Genomic DNA, 21573 nt, shown 5'->3' with positions numbered 1-21573 from the left:
GAGTTTCCTAAGCCATAGTAGAATTCCATAAATGGGTGGATTCAACCTTTGTGATCTGATGGCTCATAGACAGATTGTTGTCAGGCCAAACACCAAGATTCACTCCTCTCAAAAGGTTTATTTTGACCGGTGTGCCTACAGGTTTAAAAGCTGCAGGAGTCCGGCTTGTTTTCCTTGCAATCCCTAGAGTGGCAGAATATGTGCTGCAGTCCACGGGTGACATTTAACTTTCTATGCCATTGGTGCATTTTCTTACACCATATAGTATGTGTCAGAGAGTGGATTATTATTTGGGGTGGACAGTTGCCCACCTCAACGAATAATTGACACTAACCCCAAAGTCACTAAATCAACCTGAGTTTAAACCCCTGTTAGCAATGGCGCAGAGCAGACAGCTTAACTTAGGACAATGTGTAAAGTATTTATGCAGTACCAAAACTATAACAATGGAAAAACGCCAAACAATAAAAATTCCCCCCAAAAATAGAAAAATAAATTAAATTGTAATAAACAGGATTATTGCAAAACAACATTTCATTAAAGGGAACCAGAAATGATTTTTAAAAAGTTTTAAGCAAAAATAGTGTCAAAAAGCACTTACACAAAATGGTAGTCTGAGAAAGCAGTAGCCAGAGACCTAGGCACGATTTCAGGTCAATGCAATGGAACACCGAATGGATACAGTAGGCTGGTTTGTCCTAGTGAAAATGTTTACCTTCGTCATTTAAGAAGTTCAAAATCCTCCATAGAGACAAGCCTGAAGCAATATCCATGGAACGGGCATCAAAATTGGAGACCTTTGTGGCAGTGTCCCCCTGACATGACAAAGCCCCAACTTTTCAGGAGCAGGGTTCCGGGGGAGCTAGGTCCAGTTGGTCCTGGTCATATGGTCACTTGAGGGAAAAAAAGCCTCTTTCAGATTGTTGTGTCGCCGACTTACCCTTGTAGTCCACTACCTTTGTCCTGTGTAAAAGAGGAAGCAGGTTAATTTCTTCGGGACTCCTTCGGTTACAGCAAATAATGTCTAGTCACTTGTGCTCTTCCGCGAGTCGACAAAATATTCTGAGGAGGGTTCCTTGGGTTTCGATTGGCACTAGCGGGTAGATGGTGGTGACGCCTGTCTCTTGCCTAACCAATGGGGTAAAAGCTTCAAGGGCAACCCTACTCATTCTCTACTGACAACAATTCTACAGTGCCCCTCACTCCTAAAATCTAAGATGGGGAAGCCCTTTCTCCCTTGTGCAGAGCCCCTGTGTCCACCTACAGGTTTGGGCATGGAAATGAGCAGTCCACTCCAAACCAGTTCTGGTAGTAGCTAGGTTTGAAGCAAGCCTGTCTAAGGTGGGCCTCGGGGGACTTAGAATTCCTTTCTTCAAGTCGCTTAAACTAAATTATGAATGGAAAAGCCTCACCACTGTCCCTTTCAAGTTAATGAAGTCCCTGGGTTCACACCAGCTGTCTTTGCTGGTCTGATAGTAATTACATACCCTATCCATCCTTTTGCCAAGCCTAAGCCATTGTTGTGCTCTTGGAGCAATTGTAACACTTCATTTAGGTCAAGCACTTGCTCGGCAGCTGCTAGTAGGCTAATGTAAATTAACCTCCGGAAACTTTTAGTAAGAAAATGTTGACTTTCTAAAAGGTATGTTTCCTAAATGTATAATAAAACTTCAACTTCACCAATGAATTGGACTTTTAGTTAATATGAAACTAATTGTTAAATTACTGTTTCAGTTGATTCCTGTCAAAAATTTCAGATTCAAATGTATAATCTGTTCTTTCTACACTTCGTAGGGCCCAGCCACAGCCCTCCCAGAGAAAATAGTTGTTGGGACTAGTCACTGCAATAACATGCCAACTTTGATTTCGCACATGTTCCACTTTTAACTATCAGGCACCCGGCCTTGTGTGTGACAAGGTGCACTTACGTTTTTATTGACAGATTTGACAGCAGGTGTTTAGGCTGCTGCAGTCAGGCTCACAGTGTAGGCCTGAAGCCATGTTTTACAGGCCAACCCATTGAATGGCACCATAGGTACTGCAGTCTATAGGTGGCATTAAAATTCCAGGTTCTGTGTGTATTCCCTACACCATATTGTTGGGACACGTAGGCATGTTAAATATGTCAATTAGGGGTTAGCCAATTTAACCATGAATAAAGGGGCAGCACTGGCTTGTTACTCCTGTTCAGCAGGGTAACTGCACCAAAGTAAAAATTAAAATGCATAAATAGGGTCCAGAATGAGTTGAAAATGTTTGAGTGTCCTTGCAATAAATGCAGATTTTTACACTATGATTTACTGGAGATTTAAATATGCTATTTGCGGATTAGCCAATTTTAACATGTTTTAGGGGCCAGAACACATACACAGTTGACTGGACAGCAGTACCACAGTGCACAGAACTGAAAAAACAAAAGAGCAGCATGAATCTATCCACAAAAATTGGGGAGGCCATGCAGAAAGAGGCACTTTCTCACAGGGGGTGTCCAGTACATTGCGCTCCTAACTAGGTAGCATCTTTTTGGGACCAGACCAGTCTCTCATGTAGTATTTGATCTCCGCTGCAAGGTAGCATCTTGGGAATGTTTGGGAAGCGAGGAGAGTAAAAATGAGGATGTTTTCAACACGGGTCTTTTCTAGTCCTGTGTCCTCCACCATGACCCCTCAAAACATGTAAAGGACCTCTGCCTTCTAGTGGATACATTTAGGTTTTGCACATGTGCATGACAGACAGTGCTACAAGAACTTGGATTCTGTCTGCTTCCCTCCAACTCACACCCCCTCCTTCTTTAAAGCTTCCTTTTTTGGAGCAAGTTCACCTTCAGTGGCGAAGGTTCTGCAAGGACTAAAGGTAACTAAGTCACCCTAACCGTCATTTTAGATTACTTTAGTTGAACCTGTGATCAAATGGAACTTGAAAAACTGTCCTAGGAGCATGGGCAGGTGAGAAAAATCTTTAATCCTCAGAGGAAAATAAACAATAACATTTTGGGGTGGAAAGCAGAAGCTTCAACTCCGGCCTTTAAACAGACAGTCAAAATTAATTCCAAGACTTTCACAGAAACAGTAAAGCATAACACTGCATGTTTGTCTGAATGGGACAAGTGAATTTAGTATTGACGAAATCTGAATGTAATTTTCTCGCTTCCAGGAATGTGTTGTGTGGACTACATTGGGGTATATTGCAGTAATGTTACGTCAGTGCCTGTGCATCCAGATAACCCTGCTGTCTAATGTAGGGAGCTCAGTTGGCTGGGGTGGAGGTGAATATTTCATCAAGGCTGCTCTTAGAGTTAGTCTTCCCAGTCTCAATCTATATCATACATATTTTTTTAAATATAAATATTATCAAATGCAGCACATATATACCTTCATATCTTTTGTAAATCTGTTTCATTGCAGGTTAACAACTTGGACCCAGAATTAAAAAAGTTGTTCGACATGTGTGGAATCTCAGAAGATCAGCTGAAGGATAAGAAAACTTCTAAAGCCATTTATGACTTTATTGAAAAAACTGGTGGTGTTGAAGCTGTAAAGAACGAGTTGCGCAGGCAGGGTAAGTGTGATGTGCCGTGCAGGCTATCAAGCTGTTTAGTCATGAAGCAAATCTATTCTCCAAGATCAAATATTCCTGAACAGATGTAGCCTCCTTGATTCGGGTTGGAAGTCTTTTTTTAAACGGAGAACAGGCCTAGACTGCCCATGGTCTGCTCATTCAGTTGTTGATGTTCTAGATTCTGTAAGTAATGTTTGTAAAATATGTAAATGATTTGTGCCAGTGCACCCCCTATAAGTGCTGAGCTAATGAGGGACTGAGGACACTTTGATTGCCCAGTATCACCAGCTCTTTTAATGGGGAGCAGGAACAAATGAGCGGTCTTAACCATTATGCCGCACCTGATCTCTCAAAGGATCTGCCTACAATTGAAATCCCAAAACTCACTTTTACATTCCTTACCTTCTCCCTTCACTTCAGACTTTACAGACCTTAGTTGAATTTTCATCTCTTAAAATAAATCTGAAGTAAATGAGCTTATTAATGGAAGCACTAATGTTGATGAGCAAAGCAGTATTTTTGTGATGGCGAAAATGACAGAAATGTACATATTTGTGATATGATCCAGTTGATCTTTTTCAAAATATTGCTAATGCTTGCATTTGTTCTCTAGGTCCTCCCCGCTGGAGTGGTATGTATGCAGGCACTGACATGCATGGTCTGGTTTGAAGTGTGTGTTCCTTATCAAAGTAGGAATTGAAAAACGCTGCATAAGCTAACTAATGCATTTGAAGTAGAATTAACTATTTCAAACATGCATTGCTTTTATTCCCCTATGTGTATTCAACGAAGAGGAATAAACCATAAAATGAGCTACGGGTGCATATTTTGCTACTTCTTCACCAGGCTCTCTCTGGTTATCAAGGACAGGAAATTTCTTTAAGTAAAACGAAGCTTGCGTTACACCGATGCATTCCCACCGCATGTAGGCACCCAATTTGTTCCTTGTGTTCAGGGCCAGTAATGACTGGAACCTGCTTCACAGTTAACCCATGGTCTGCATCAGAGGCAAAACTGTAGTATCTTCTTCTGTTTTAGTATAGTGCCCAGCATGATTTTGCTGACATCAGGGTTTCCTTACATTTAATGAGCTTTTTTGACCCAAGACATAATTTCCCGGTTTACAAGGCACACACCAGCCCCTCCCCCACCCCCCCTACCGATGACATGGTCTCTTAGAGCTTACAACATCAGCTTATGGAACAAGCGTTTGGTTACTGCTTACCTATTCTGCAAAGGTGACCTACAGACCAGACCGTTCCCCACGCAGGCCTTTTCCTCCCATCCAGAACATGTCACCCCTCATAGTAAAGTGTTGGAGTTTAGCTTTTGGAAAGAGGGGTGAACGACTAGTCATGGTTTCTAGGCCTAAATGTGATTCTGTAGCAAGAATAGATTCAGAATGGATTGAAATGCTTTTGCATTCATTTGCTATCCAGTAGGTGGTGGCAAACATTTTTGTTGGGGATATTTTTCCACGCCTAGGAGGCTTTTTCTTGAGGCTCTCGAGAAGTCAGCAGTTTGTGTTTTGTCTGATGTTGGTGCTATCATTTTTCACTGTTGTCCCACTGCAATAATACAATTGCATTCTCATTGTAAAACAAATGACTTCCTTTGGACAGGTGGTTCAAGGTAGCAAGAGCAAGCAATTCATTATTTTTGCTTGTAGATGGTAGGGAAAAGAAACTCAAATGCAGTGTGATATAACAAGTAACATACAAGACGGTCAATATCCAGTCAGTGTTTTAACTGCAAAGAAGGTTATGACTTAATTACAAATAGGTCAAAGAACAATTAAAATTAGACTCTCCATAAAAAAACATAAGTTGCCAGGTTCATAGCTCCTCCATTCTAGACACTTGCCTACTCACTGCCTTGTCACGTAATTGTATCACACAAATCTGTGTTCAGATTGACTCAGTGGAAAGTTTGGGAGGTCCCCTAAACCTTAGGGGCCCGTATCTCGAAAATTACCAGTTGCAGTACAGAGTTTCCTAGGTGCGTGAGGACTCCCAATTATATCATTGGGCTTACCAGTTTCAGTTAAGAATTTGAAATAAATGTAACCTTAGAAGGTAAAAAAATGAATCAATTGACTCCATAATCAGGATCCCTTCTCAAAGCTAACCGATCGGACTTGCGAGTGGATTATCAAGATGGTATTACCTACTGGTCTTGACCCTGACGAGTGGAGTGATGCTGACAACCTCTGGATAATGAGATTTGTTAGGGACAATTTAGCGTCACCTGTTCTTTTGAGATAGGGCAATGTTGAAGCTCCACAACCTAAATGTGTCTCTTGAGCACCCTTAGTTAGTTGAGAAATCTTGCATGCAGGTTCTCCAATTAGCTAGGCCTTATACAAGAATTATTATGATAAGGTCGACTCCTCCTGTGATTCCTGTGCCACGACACCCATTTGGATTAAAAAAACGCTCACGTGGCACGTGCCTGCCTAGGCTGGTTACAACTGGATGCCGGTAAGGCAACATGGTGGGTCTCCCACATCGAGCCATAGTGGATCTTGATACAGCCAAGGCTCTTAGGAGCACGTTGTCTACCAACTACAGCCCCCACTGGGCACCCTGCAGAAGGGACAGTGTGGGGATGGAAAGTCCTCTGCCACCGTGCCCCTGTCCAGGGAGCGCAACAGGGACATGAGATAGCCCCCGGCTCGTAGGCTTGGACATGCCCTACCCTGCAGAGGCAAAGCTATGCATGATCTTAGCAACCATTGCGGCAACTAGACAAGGCCTGGGAGGAAGGGTGGACACCCCAGACCTCGGACCTTACTAGCAGAGTGCCATCACTTTTTCATAATGGCTTACCCAATGGTCACTGGTAGATAGCTGGCTTGCCTTGCACCCAACAAACCGAGAATACTCGTTTTATTCTCCACCACATGATTTACACCCAAGGCTAGACCACGTCCTATGCTACACTATCTCACACCTCTTAGTCAGGGAGGCGGAATACCTTGGTAAGACTTAGTCTGACCATACCCCCTGCAGTTGCGATTCACATGGGGCCAGCCCACCCCACCAGTCACTACTTGGAGCTTGCTTCCGACAGTCCTGGAAGACCCCGTGTTTCACAAGAGGACCTGCGAAACCATCAGCAATTACTTAATTGAAAATAGCAACACTGCCACTCATGCGTTAAAATCTGTAGTACGAGGCCACTGTATCCATGCTAGTATTGAGGAATAGGGAATGCTCAGTCGGGAGCTGGATCAGGTCGAGAAACAGAAACGGACCGCATTGGAGGGTGAGGCAGCCCACTCAGCATTGGCAAAGGCTAAGGACCAACTGAAGCAACTGCTTCACTCTTTGCGTTGACTATTTGGCATGCCAATATACATCCAGAAGGTGACAAACCTGTCCGTCTGTTAGCATAACATGACACTAACCCAGTGCCAATAATCGCCTTCCGCACATCACAGGATTCCATTGTTTAAAAGCAAGCGGAAATTCACAAGGTATTTAGCACTCACTACAAAACCTTGTACCAACTGGACCCTTCCTGGTGGCACAAAAAAACGTAAGAGTTCCTCCTCACCGTGACATTGTGCCCTGTACCAGTAGCCCGAAGAGAGGCATTGAATGCCCACAACCTAATGCAAGAGATACGTGGGGCCACATGGGACTTACTCACTTGTTTAGCCCCAGGCCTTGAGGGACTGCCAATAGAATCCTCAAGCGCTATGAATCCCTACTGACTCCTAAATTAACTGAGTTATACTCTGCCTCCATTGAGGCCTGGTACCTACCTACAATATGCGAAGCAATACTGGTCTTGGTACCGAAACCAGGCAGAGAGACCCTGGAGGCCTCTGATGGGCAACAACTATACATTTTTAAGCAAGATTCTGGCGATTCAGTTGTTGCCACTCACAATCAAGCTGATTCACCTGGACCAAAATGGTTTCATACCTGGTAGATCGACATATATATCAACAATGTCCGCCCATTGCATATTCGAGAAAGCCCCCAAAGTCTGGCCTTATTCTGCCTGCCTGGTTTTGGATAACAAAAAAAGTGTTTGACACATTAAATTAGGAGCATATGTTTCCGGTCCTGCGGAGAGTGGGCATTCAGGAATGGATGCTGAAAATAATTCAGCTACCCTGTACGGATTCCATAGCGAGGGTCAAAACAGGTTGTCTGATCTCAGCTGATTTCTCTATAGGCAGGGAAACGCGCCAGGGGTGCCCTCTATCCCTTTGCATTTCGCATTGGCGATGAAGCCCCTTGTGGTTCACCTGCAGCAGTGTGGATGGCATTGGAGCATATCACTGTACGACAAGGCACATGTTCTATCTCAGTATGTGGTTGATGTTTTAATCTATATAAAGGATCTACGGGAGGGAGTCGGGGGTCATAGCTGACATCTTGGATGCCTTTCGGGAGGCCTTCCAGGCTGGGGGTGAACCGGTGTACTACATGCCTGTTTCTGTAAATCCCCTATGTGTTCAACGCATGCCCTGTCGGTGGCCACTAATAATCTTAAGTGGGAACCCCAAACACCTTCCATTACCTAGGAATCAATATATGCCATTCCGTGCAAGACTTGGTAGAGGGCAACCTCATGAGAGGCATACCTTGACTCTGGCCGTAAGTCACTTTCTGGTGTTCGCTCCCTCTCACAGTAAGACCCGAATAGTCCTCTCCAAGATGTTAATATTACGCAGGCTGTTATATCATTTTGCAATCTGCCGATATTTATTCCCCATAGAGTTTCGATCCTTGGACTTTAGGTTAGACAACGTAATGTGGAACAAGGAGTAGCTTTACAAACTCAAATTCCCAGCAGTGGGGCTAGAGGCTCCAGTGTTCGAACACTGGTACCTAGCGGCGCAACAACGATGGCCAACCAGATGGCGGGCTGGATGAGACGGGCCCAGGATTTCATAAGATAACTTTTCCTCCCAGGATTGACATTACCCTCTGACACTTATAACCTTCTGCAGATAGTGCACAGATGCTATCTTGGGGCACTACACGCCTCCTCAAATAATTCTCCTTAAGCATCAAAGATCTTGCTATGCTCAATGACTGCCTTTGTTCAAGTGGCGGGCCGTGAGGGTGTGAAACTCTGGGACTCTGCAGGAATAGAGACCCTTGGAGATTTGTTCCAGGATGCAGCACTGATCCCAATCATCCATCTTGCTGAGCAGAAGAGCCTGCCAGTGGGCAATTCCTAATACAAAGCCGCCTGCTAGCGCAAATGTAGCAGGCATCTATGTACTGTGAGAAGTGACTGCCTCAGAGCAAGCAACCCACCCCCTGATGCTAACACTTTGCACAGTGGGCAGCGACTGATTTCCTGACTTGCCAAGGCTCTCTCTCACACTAATCAGGATCCCTTAAAATCGCTTAAGCTGGCGTGGGGACATGCCCTTGATCGCCCACACAACTTGGAAAGAATGGAGCAGAGCAATTGCCTACCCCCTTAAGGTCTCACGCAACGCATGCTTTCATGATATACAATTTATTGTGTTACACAGAGTATACCTTACATCAAATGCACCCCACTGTGTCGCCGGCCTTCCCCTGTTGCCATGCTCCTATACTTGTGGGCATGATTTAGTTGTTTTGGGACTGCCCGTTGGCCCGTGCATTCTGGTCAGGGATCTACTCTGCCCTTGCAGCCGCCACTGGCCATCAAGGCCTGCAATGCCTTGGCAGTTGTGTACTGGGAGGTACAGACAGCAGCGAGGAGGGGGTGCCATTAACCGCTTCATTGACCTAGCTTTGCTGATAGCCCAAAGAGCATTGGAAAGCCAAAGCTTTGCCTAGTGTGGGCCTTGGCAGAATCGGTTGCACCCGCCCGTGAAGAAACGCAAGGGCTGAGGAAATGGCCGATTTGTGGTTGGGTGGGCTGAACTGACCGCCGCACTCCAAGGAGATCCGCAAGGTGAAGCGGACTACACCAGAAAGAGGCCTAATGTGCACACCCCAGACTTGAGCCATATACCGTTGACATGCAACATAATCCATAGACCTGACTGGACACCCCCGCCTCACTCTACAGTCACACGTGGATGCATAGTGCATAGTGCCGAGCTGCTGCCTCTTATTGTCGATACACAGGTATAGTTGCACCATAACACATTTCATTCCCAATTGCTGCACAGGGACAAGCTTACAGTTTAACACAGTTTTATTATTGTTCCTTTGTTTGATTTTCTCTCTTCTGAATGATGGGGCAGTGTGTTTTAGTGACTCCCGTACACCATCAGGTGTGGCAATTGGTAGTGTTCTACTGCCTGTCATGTGATATAGTGTGTGTAATTATGTACCTACTATATACAAAAAAGCAAAAAACTAATAAAAGTTGTTTAAAATGAATACATTCAGAAAAAAGGTTGACTCTTACAATTCACAGTCCATCCCCTTGTGCAGGCTATTATGTTCTCTGGATCTTCCCTAGTCACAGCAGCAAGACTTCAAGTAGGATTCCCAGACTCTCATCAGTTGCTGGAGAGGAACAAATTAGCAGACATGCCACTCTTAGGGAGATTTCCTTTCCGGCACTACTGTGAATAGGGTCTATAGCAGGCCTATATTTAATTTCCTCTTCTGGCCAAGGTGTCGAGCCAGAGCCAACCAAAGGTCTGCCTTATTTAGAAGTTTAAAACTTTCAATTGGCAGAAGTGCATCTAAACTGTTGTCTATTTTTATTTATTTTTGGCTATGATGCCAAAAGTTGCATGTCAGACTAGTTATGGTTATGGCTTTATATTGGTAGACTACACAGTGAGTGATCATCACAGCATTGACAAGCACTCAGTTGTACACCATTATATAGTGACGCAACCGAAGAATTGGGCTCAGAAGTCCCAAATGAACAGCCAGCACTAGTTGTAGTCTATCCAACAGCTTAGCCGAATCTCCCACGATGACAGAATTGTGTAGTCTAGTCCTGACTGTTTTAAGTCATATCAAAACTGCTACATGATGACATCCTAGTTGGACAAAGTTTTAACTATTTTGCAGACATCATCCAATGTGTGAGGGTCAAATTGGATAGTGTATTTTTTATCATCCACTCTAGATGACTGTGACCAGCTTAAATCCAGTGGTATGTTTGAACTAGGTGCTTTGTTAATTCCAAATCATACAGACCTCCACCTCTGGTCCTCTCACCTTGGAGATTAGTAACAGCAACAAAAAAAGGGAAAGGGAAATTGATAAGTTCCACTCCGGCGGGGAGAAACCTCCTCCCAATGACAAGGTAGTATAGAAAGGTGTGAAGGAGTACTTTCAAGCTGGTATGCCCATGCTGGTCTCCTCCCCATAGAGATGTACGTAAAAAGGCATCTGTTCCTACAAATTTGCTGCAATTTCCACCAGTCACTGCAAAGTGTAGGCTGATGGGGCTGTAATCACTCTTACTCAGATTGGGTCACACTCTTGACAAGCATCCTCAAGTCAACAAGACACCATTGGAAAAAAAGGCACTTACAGTGGATTTCATGGTTTTCAAATCACGGGGGGGGGGAAGGGGGGGGGGGGGGGGGAGAATGCAGGGATAGAACGAAAAATTGCCAAATCTAAACGGTACAGCTCATCCAAGCCCTGCAGAGCACTTTCCTTTCAACAAGTGTTGAGGATCCTAATTGAGCCTCGAAGATGAAAATAAAAAGGAACACAGTGTCTCGGTTCTGGTGTGTTTTTGGGAAACAACTACAGGTGTGGTGTTATGAGAATATATGTTAAATGTTTGTTTTGAAGTTTTATGTTCGATGCAGTGATTTGCGTTTGGGTTATGGTAAACAAATTGTGGAAGTTTATCCATTGGCAATTCCGGATTGCTCCCTCAACAAACATGTAAATGGTGCATACCTTATAGTTGCCTCTCTACCCACATGTACAATGTTGCTAGGCTTAGGTCATTTTCAAACCAAAAACTCAGGTGCCAAGTAGAAGCTTTGGATACTGTTTGCCCTGGACTCTCTTAAGGCAGAGGTTGCTGTGGCAAACTCTCTGTCAAAGAGACTGCAGTGTACGATGAGGATGCCTACTTTCAACCCTAGCCACAAGCTGCTCCAGCAAAGGAAAAGGATTTGTTTGGTGCTTACCTTGCTACTGCAGTACCAACGTGAATATCGACATCTCCAAAATCAGAAGGTTCCACAACAATCTCTTAAAGTCACCCTCAGTCAAAACTCAAATTTATGATGATCAACAGACCTTAAGACATCAAAGATTCATACTCTGTGGTAATTAAATGTTCGATTTTGAAAGAGGAGATGAAACACTTTCGCAAAAAAATTGTATAGTCGTGCACACCAGACTGAAGCCGTTAAAGTCCCTAAGAAAAACGAAATTTTAGCTCAGCCACTTTCTAACTGGTAAAAGAAGTGGTCGGAAAAGCAGAGTATGAATGTCAAAATCACCTGTTCCAGAACCTGAACACTTATCAAATCAGGAACGAAGACAAAGGATAGTTTCATTCCAGAAATGCTTGGTATCGAAAGAAACAGTTCGTTATAGATTTCCTACCTTAGAATTACCCCCAGGCGTCAGACTGGATCCGTAAGGTTTTTCCGCCAGCAGTATCCCTGCGTGTCGGAAGGTGGTGATCCAGCGGTAATTTCACGGTAATTTCTCAATACAAAACATCATTTACCTCTAGTTTACTGCTTTAAAGGTGATGGACCTTTGCCGCCGTGTATCACCTAAAGGAGACTTTACATAAACATGAAAAATCAAAATGCAATTAATATTTAAGCCAATAAAGAGAGTTGGGAGTATTTTAAAGGGTTTAATTTTCTAGTCAGAAGTTAAGTTTCTCTGATTCTTTATTCATTCATCAGTTTTCAATCCGATTACAGAATTGAAAAATAGGAAGAATAGAATTGATACAGAACATATTATAGATTGCATACAAAGCACTCCATAAAGAAAAGGCAAACCCCTAATTCTATGTCAGTCAGGACTCTTTAAAGAGTTTCAGGAAAAATATAATTCAAGAGTGTGTTTTGCAAGCCTAATCAATAATTAATAATTGGCAAAAATCTCCCATAAAGAGAAATGAAATAAATGCATAAGACAACCTGTCCTGATCTCTCAGCTGCTCTCTTCACTGGTCTGTTCATCTGTCTCTCTCCCTCTCTGTCTAACAGAGAGGCTGCTCCTTGAAAATGCCCTCCCTTCACAAGACCACAGAAGAATTTGATCTGCCTTGCCAAAAACGTCGCAAGGCTAGCCTAGGCCTCTCTGAAAAAAGATGAGCAAGGCCCCCTCCTCCCTCTGTGTCTCCTCAGACGCTATCTCCTCCCAGGCTGCACCCGCGACGTTCACGTACCTAACCCAAATGAGGTCTGGTCAGATCTGCTCCTTCTCCTCTCCTCTAAGACTGACACGCCCCCTAAGGGGTCATTATTTATACTCTAATTCATGGCTGACTATACTAATAATGTTGCAGTTTCAGTAGAAACTCGCACTGTGATTGGTTAGCGCAGGTGACATAGGGGGTCTCATCATCCTGTTCTCATTGCAAATCCAACCCATACCGGTTCTGACAAAGGAAGCGTTGAGGCTTAATACAGTCATATGTATCACCATCAATAATTAAACAATATTGCAACATTTAAGCGAAAAAAATGTATCAGTCTATTTCCGCCTTGCTTTCACATCGCACACATGGATGACACTCTCCCACAAACACTGGTAAATTGGCACGGTGACAGGAGTGTGCAGATCACTGTGGCCTTGACCCATGTGTCTTCACTTGAGGCACTTGGCAGTTCATGCAGCTGGCACAATCTTCTGCGCATACGTATCTCATTCAGCCATTCTGGATTCTCAGGCAGCCATTTTTATTGTGGGCCCAAAAGCAAAACAAACACAAAAGAATATTAATTTACGAAATAAAACCCATTATGTTTACCTCACCCATACTAGTACCATGTATTAGTTATTACCTAGCTAAAGCTATTAGTTTAAAGCAGCATTTCTATCATTTGTGCACAACATGCAAAAATGCACAATGTACAACATAGCATAAACAAGCACCAATGCAAATTTTCAAAGCGCAAACAATTAATACATACTCATAGCAACATGCTCTAATGTTTTAAATAGCTTTTCATGTAAAATGCGTTTGCCCCACATGTAGTGTTGGTGCATGGTTGATTAATTAATACACATTATAAGAAGATGTGTTATGAACTGAATATGCATTGTCTAAATATGCAACAAAGCCAACGTCTCTTGAGACTTAAACAGGGAACGTAGATTACAAGGAAAAGGAGCTGGGAGGAGAGAACACACATTCCATTCTTATGTTCAAAGCTAAAGAGGCCACAGTGAGCCTTCTAAAGGAAACTAAAATCACACGTTTTCTACACTGCAAAAACACGTTAATTCAGCACAATTATGTGCTACTTTAAAAGTTCAAAAAACAACATTCTCTAAATTAAATGTAAATTCTATATTGAGGTTAAATCTAAACTAAACACATTAAAGATCCATGATTAATTAATTAGGCATGCTTTTACATTATTTCATTTGCAGGCCTCTTTCATGTTTTTCACTTGGCATGCACCAAAAGTGCCATTTTAAAATGCAGTCGGTCTGAAACACAAAAATAAAGCAATGCCTGAATCCAGATGAAATCTAAGCTACATCAGTGGCGTCGGTCGACTCCGCGTTCGTCGTCAGCGTCGCCGGGATGATGTTGCAGTAGCTACTTAGACGCCGCCCTCGTGCACTGATGTCAGTTCTTTCTTTTTCTGCGCAGATGCGGAGAGAGTACCTCCAGTCACTTTTTGACTGACTTTTTCTCGACTTTTGTCAACTTCATTTTTTGAGTCCATCGACTCTTAGTGCACGAGTGATGCCCGACTTCAAGGCTTGCGGATCACCGGCACTACCTGCGGTTCATGTTAGGCCACTAGCATTATCAGTTTACCATGCTCCCCTTTGACCTTATCAGCTCCACTCTGGTGTTCACGAAAGTGATGGCGGTGGTCGCCGCTCATCTGCGCAGATCAGGGGTTCCAGTCTTCCCCTATCTCAACGACTGGCTGTTGAAGGCGGGCTCGCACCAGGCTGTCGTCTCCCACCTCCAGACTCCTGCATTTGTTGGGGTTTTCCATCAACGTGCAGAAGTCACACCTGATTCCCTCTCAGACGTTCCTCTTCATCGGAGTGGTTCTGGACACAACGCAGTTTCGGGTCTATCCTCCCAAACAGCGAGTCCAGGATATTCAAGGTATGATTCCAATCTTTCAGCCTCTATCCCGGGTTTCGGTCAGGATGACCCTCCGACTACTGGGTCTGATGGCCTCCTGCATCCTGCTGCTGAACCATGCCAAATGGCATATGCGGCCTCTGCAGTGGGACCTGAAGTTCCAGTGGGCCCAACATCAAGTGAACCTGTCTCGGACGGCACTGCACACCAGTTGCAGTGGTGGCTAACAAACTAGGATTGGGTCGACGGCAGATCCCGCTCCCTTCCTCAACCAGAGTTCACATTGATGACCGATGCATCACTCTGGGGTGGGGGCAGCCACAGGGGGGAGGCGGAGATCAGAGGCCTCTGGTCTCCAACGGAGTCCGGGCTCCATATCAACCTTCCGGAGCTCAGGACGATTTGTCTTGCACTCAAAGCATTCCTTCCCTCTGTCCGGGGAAGAGTAGTGCAGGTGTTCACGGACATCACTGCCATGTGATACTGCAACAAACAGGGCGGGGTGGGGTCGTGGACCCTATGTCAGGAGGCCCTCCGCCTCTGGACATGGCTGGAACATCAGGGCATATCCCTGGTGGTTTAACACCTGGCAGGTTCCCTGAACACCAGGGCGAACAAACTCAGCCACAGGTGCATGATGGATCACGAATGGCATCTTCACTCGGAGGTGGTGCACGGTCTCTTTCAGCAGTGGGGAGAGCCTTGGTTAGATCTATTCGCCACTGAAGAGAACGCGCAATATCATCAGTTCTGCACGTCGGAATTTCCAAGGCGGCACTTGCTAGGCGACGCGTTTCGCCGCAAGTGGAGTCGCAGTCTTCTATACACCTTTCCGTCTATACCACTTCTGCCCAGTGTGCTGAAGATCAAGCGCGGCTGGTCCCAAGTCATTCTTGTGGCTCTGGATTGGGCACGAAGAGACTGGTATCCCGAGCTGCTCAACATGGCCATCCGACTGCCTCTTCGGGAGGATCTTCTGTCTCAGCAGCAGGGGACTGTCCTCCGCCCGAACCTGTCCACACTCCACCTCCTTGCGTGGAGATTGAGCGGCGACCGTTTACTTCCTTTCGAGGTCTGTGATGTTATCTTGGCAGCCAGGCGTCCAGCCAATAAGATGGTATACACCTGCAGATGGAACAAATTTGGGGCATGGTGCACAGCAAAGGCTGTGGATCCCCTTTCCGCCCCTCTTTCTGAGGTTCTCTTGTTCCTCCTTTCTTTGGCCCAGCAGGGCTCTGCTCTGAGCACTCTAAAGGGCTTCCTCTCGGCCATTTCAGCCTTCCTTGGGCTTCCTGATCAACCTTCTCTTTTCAAGTCCCCTGTTGTAAATAGATTCCTTAAAGGCGTTACTCATCTTTTTCCTCTTGTTCCCTTCGTAATGCCCCAGTGGGACTTGAACTTAGACCTTACATATCTTAGCGCGCTCCCTTTGAGCCGCTACATAACTGTCTTCTCAGACTTCTCACTTTGAAAACTGCCTTTCTGGTGGCCATCACCTCTGCAAGCAGGATGAGTGAGCTACAAGCTTTCTTCCAAGCCTCCCTTTCTGGCTGTCCATCCGGCCAAAGTCGACCTTAGAACTAGACCTTCCGTTCTTCCCAAGGTGGTCCCTTCTTTCCACATTGGCCAAACCCATCACTTTGCCCACCTTCTTTCCGCATCCTTTGAAAGAGAAAGTGAGGCTCCACTGTCTGGATATAAAATGTGTGCTTTCCTTCTACTTGGATCCCACCAAACCATTCCGGGTGGACGACCAGCTCTTTGTTGGTTACGTGGACGCCTAGAAAGATCAGGCCGTGCACAGACAGACCATCTCCAGGTGGATCGTTCTGTGCATCAAAGCCTGCTACTCTTTGGCAAAGAAGGAGCCACCAGTGGGGCTGCGCACCCATTCCACCAGGGCGACGGCCGCTACTACTGCTTTGGGACGAGGAGTCCCCCCCCCCCCCCCCCTAAATGACATCTGTCAAGCAGCTAAGTGGGCATCGCTGCACACGTTCACCAAACACTACTGTCTGGACAACCAAGTCCAGAGAGATGTGTTCTTTGGCTGTTCTATTCTCCAGGACTTTCTGGTGTGAACTTGTTCTCAGACCTACCTCCAGGGTTGGTATTGCAGGGGTATCTCTTCTAAGTTAAGGAACCTATAACTAATTGTTTCTTTCAAATGAACAAGTTACCTACCTTCGGTAACGATATATCTGTAAGACACATAGGTTAGTTATAGGTTCCTTACTGCCCCACTCATCCTCCCCATTCTGCGAACTGACTTCTGGGGTTAAGGATTTCCTTTCAGGGCCCTAGTTTTGTGCACCAGTCTTGGATGGCTCTGCGCCTCTTGCGTGGAAAGTCGTGTACAGAACTGACATCAGAGCACAAGGGCGGCATCTAAGTCGCTACCGCACTGCTGACGAAAAAACTTTCTGGGGGTAATTCTAAGGTAAGGAATCTATAACTAACCTATGTTTCTTACAGATATATCGTTACCGAAGGTAAGTAACTTGTTCTGCAGGACCACTGCAACAAAGCAACCAGTGCCAAAATCGGTCTTGGAACAACAATCAATGGAAAGTTTTGATGCAAAGTGGTCTTTTGATGAAGCACTTGAACTAGACGGGGACAGTTTGAGGTGTAGTGGTTGTTATTACAGCTGATTCAAAAAAAAAAAAAATCAAAGCAGGAATGTGTCTCAACCTTTGCAACGGTAACTGTAGGCTGGCATACAAATGTGTGTATTCGCAGTCACACACATGCAGTACCAAGTAAGTGCTCACATACCTGTGTCATATATGGTTTCCATAGGAGAATTGGGGAGAATCACTGTATGAGCGCCATACAAGGATGCTGAGAAATGGAGTCTTAGGCCATCTCACCAAGAACTCCATGGCATTGAGTAGCACATTTAAATAATTATTGTTTAAAAGAGTCATCATGCATTATCTAAAAATGGCCAAATATAACAAACTATATTTCAGGAAGCTCCAGATGAAGATGTACTGTTTTCCAAACATGAGTTTTGGTGCTCTTCACACTTCTTCTTTTCCCACATCTCAATGAGGAAATGCAGGAAGAGAACCTAACAAAGCTCTGTCCTCCATGACCTGCTTTATTGCACCATCTCTGTCTAAGAAATGGTCCTTCGTTCTAGTGAATTCCAGCGGTCACCAGCAAGATTTGTTCATGCCTGGCCAGACTAAAGCAAATGCCCCCAGCCTTGGTCTATTCTAATTACCCAGGGAATCCACCAAAGGGCTAGATGCCTGGCAGATCACTGACCACATGCACACTGAGGGCCAGCCCTCAATGAAACAGGAACAGAATTTCCTCAAACAGAACTAGTAAGTAGGGAAGGCTTCATATCCAAAATGGGCATATTCGGACTAATGGACTTCTGAGGGAGCATCCTCCGGGAGCAAAGAACTCAACCAGACAGACTGAGTCCTAAATAGAACTTTTTCATCTGCAGGTGTTCTACACTGTTTTGTAGATGCAACCTTATTACGTTGTATCACCACTAGCATGCAGACAGGTGGATTTTAAATTTAGGCGAGGAAGGGTTAGAGTCCTATGCGGTATCCGATGGCGCCTACTCGTGTGTACGTCAGTGTAGAGAAATTCTTAGTGAGATACTGTGCTACAGGCGGGGGTATAACCCTAAATCCCCAAAACACACTCAAGGTCACCAAGTTTTTTGTACAGGAGGCCTGTGCACACGTAATCGTAGTCTGCAGAGCAGATTCTGCGTGTCTGAAATGATGAAATATTGAAAAAAACACAACGATAGTCGAACAAATAATCCAAATTTCGCGTGTTCTCTGTATTTGATGTAGATCGATTGCCCCGCCAACACGTGTTTTGTCAGGGTGGAAAACCCACAACTTCTTCAGGGCTAAAGGATGTACAATGGCATGTTATCCAACACTATAGAACATTACAATCTCAGTGCAGATACTAGGTGATACGTGACTGTAGTGCAACAACACCCTTGGTGACATACCATCAATCGTGGCGATCATTACTGCAAGGTGACATAATCCTACAGGTAGCGTGAGAGTGTGTCTAAAAGACCTTGTATTGTATTGTGAGCACATTATTGTGATTTCAATGTTACAGGACAACACCTATTAAAACCAAGGCATGACTAATAAGGTTTACACATTGTCCTAATGTACGCAGTAATATAGCACTCCGTAAACATGACAGTTGGCCAAAATATGAAGTGGTATCTACATATCAACATAGTGGTAAGTGGCGTAATTACTTGGTTTCAAAATTGCTTAGAATAGCAGGAAATGTCTATCAGAGTGAAAAGCAGGACAGGATCTTTCTGATAGCAGAGGGGAAAAAATGGGGGGGGACAAAGAGGAGTGAAAATGGAGAGTGTCTCAGACATTCTACGGGGTCATGCAAGCTAGTGCTCGGGATATACACTCTTACCATTTGGACATGTTAACTGAGTGGTGATCGATCTGTAAATACAAGAGTGTGTGAAATAAAGGTAAATCCTCGGTCCAAGCTGTGGACTCGATTGCTACGCATATGCGTGCACGTGGAAATACCAAAACGAGGAGGGAGGCTCACCTCTCCGCCGGTTGTAATTCCGTCCCGGCTGGCCTGGGAAAGGTACTTCGGAGAAGTGGTGTATAACTTGATGAGTGGAACCCTATCAGGTAAATTGTCACTAGGGACAAAGAGGAGGCAACATATTAATTTGGCAATATGGTAAGGTGCCTATTTACTGTCTACCTAACACCTCAGAAAGGGGCGCAGTTGAACCCCCAGAGTGGAAATAAATAAAGGCCTGACTATGTATGGTGGCAAGTGAATAGGAAGCCGCAGTGTGTAAATGCCGCATGGCGTAGGTAAATGTGGGACGAAACTTACACCCGATATATATTAAAATCAGTGTTTATCTAAGAGGCAAATATGTAAGAGACCTCGAGTGTATTGTGTCAAGGTTAGCGTTATTAGTCTGGAGCACAGAAATAAAGTGCCATCTAGTCAGGGCATTAAGTAAAAATAGCGCCCGAGTATGTAGTGCAGCAGAAATTAGGTAAATATGCACCTCAACCTCTAATATATAGCAAATGATGTTAGTGTTAAGTCGGGTGCACAGGCATAAAGTGCCACCTGAAACGGGCTATGAAAGGGAGCGTGAGGGAAATATAGCAGCGACAATTGCAGAATTTTACCTTAAAGGGTAGCCTGTAAATATTGCAGCGTACACGTTGGAAAGAGCCGGGTAATGCTCATTCCTGGGAGCGTGGTCCTGTAGATTAAGACAGGCGTAAGCTATAATGCAGAAAGTAAGCGTGATGCAAAAGTCGGATCAGTTAAGTAGGAGTCCTTACCTCTACGCGGTCTGCAAGTGGGCTGCGATTACGCTGCTGTGTCTGTCGACCTGCGGCGATAACTGGAAGTGTGGTTACGTCGCGGGCCCGCCTCTTGAAGAAAGCAGTTAGAAAAGCTGCACCGTCAACCTGCAATCATGAAGTGAACCAGGAAGTGAGTAAAATGCAAGAGAAGTAGCACGGTGACCGGCAAATCCCTATATAACGCTTGAATGTGTGTGTCTAAGTAGATTAGACGGGAAAGGTCGAGCTGGACACAAAGAGATTAGAATGTAAAATTAAAATACAAAATCTAACACATTGGCAATACACAGGTTGCCCATAAGGTTGCTGATATGGGTAATATCAGTCCCGAGATGCTCACACCATGTGAAGATGATAAAATCATCAAAATCGATTTCATTCAAAATTTCAACTCGTTTAATTGTAAGATCATCATTTTATTGTTCGTTTATGCAAATTGTGAAACCGGTGATCTCCAATATTCAAATGCATGTATTATGCTCAACGCCTTTGATACAGCATGTTAGGATCCCAGTTTCTTGTGAGAAATACAAGATGTTTAACCCAATGCATTTCGGGCACCTTCTGCCCTTCGTCAGGGGTTTGTATCTGTGAAGTTAAGAATCACATAAATGCTGTTACAATAGTGTATAACTTTTCACCTGAACTGTCATTCAAACAACAATATATCCATGTAAGTGGCCGATCTTAACGCTCCCAATCGCATTTAATTGACCACTCAGGGCAGGGCGGGGTATTCAAATTTAAATCACGACTACCTATAGGAACTTGAGTAGATGAACCAATAGACAGCTTGGGGGAATTATGGGAGTTGTATGCTAAGTAACATCGAGGAGTTTAGTTTAAGCCGCCACTCAGGTGAGGGTGATTACAACGAGGGTTACAAATCGATCGCATCACGTGGTAAAGTGAAAGGGACGTAATCTCCATAGGAGAGACGGATGAAGTGGCCTTTGCAACTTTTTCAAGTAAGATTAGCGGCACGCTAGTTTTTTCGTTCTAAATAAAGGTTAGAAGTAGGACTGAATATCTAGATGAATGCTTCGTGTTTAGACGGATGGTAACTTTTTTGGAGTAATATGATGGATTAGTACATCAGGGGTAAAATCGTGATTATGTGTTGAATATCTGTTTAGCGGGAAAGCGGTACAGTTGGGAGCGTTAAGATCGGCCACTTACATGGATATATTGTTGTTTGAATGACAGTTCAGGTGAAAAGTTATACACTATTGTAACAGCATTTATGTGATTCTTAACTTCACAGATACAAACCCCTGACGAAGGGCAGAAGGTGCCCGAAATGCATTGGGTTAAACATCTTGTATTTCTCACAAGAAACTGGGATCCTAACATGCTGTATCAAAGGCGTTGAGCATAATACATGCATTTGAATATTGGAGATCACCGGTTTCACAATTTACATAAACGAACAATAAAA

General features: G+C 44.4%; 1 protein-coding gene across 2 annotated transcripts in view; it reads left to right on the top strand.

Moving 5' to 3' along the window:
- WASL (WASP like actin nucleation promoting factor) overlaps positions 1–21573 on the top strand; it is a 321008-nt gene that overhangs the window by 261047 nt on the left and 38388 nt on the right. The window contains exons 8-9 of one of the 2 annotated variants that reach the window (XM_085654200.1): positions 3405–3558; positions 4172–4189. In XM_085654200.1, coding sequence (XP_085510326.1) covers positions 3405–3558; positions 4172–4189 — 172 coding nt within the window. The remainder of the gene's footprint in view (positions 1–3404; positions 3559–4171; positions 4190–21573) is intronic. The other variant, XM_085654202.1, reaches the window with a different exon arrangement.

This window comes from Triturus cristatus, chromosome 4_1 (genome assembly GCF_964204655.1).
Source record: "Triturus cristatus chromosome 4_1, aTriCri1.1, whole genome shotgun sequence".
NCBI classification, from domain to species: Eukaryota; Metazoa; Chordata; class Amphibia; order Caudata; family Salamandridae; genus Triturus; species Triturus cristatus.
This window is presented reverse-complemented; position numbering and strand designations above follow the sequence as displayed.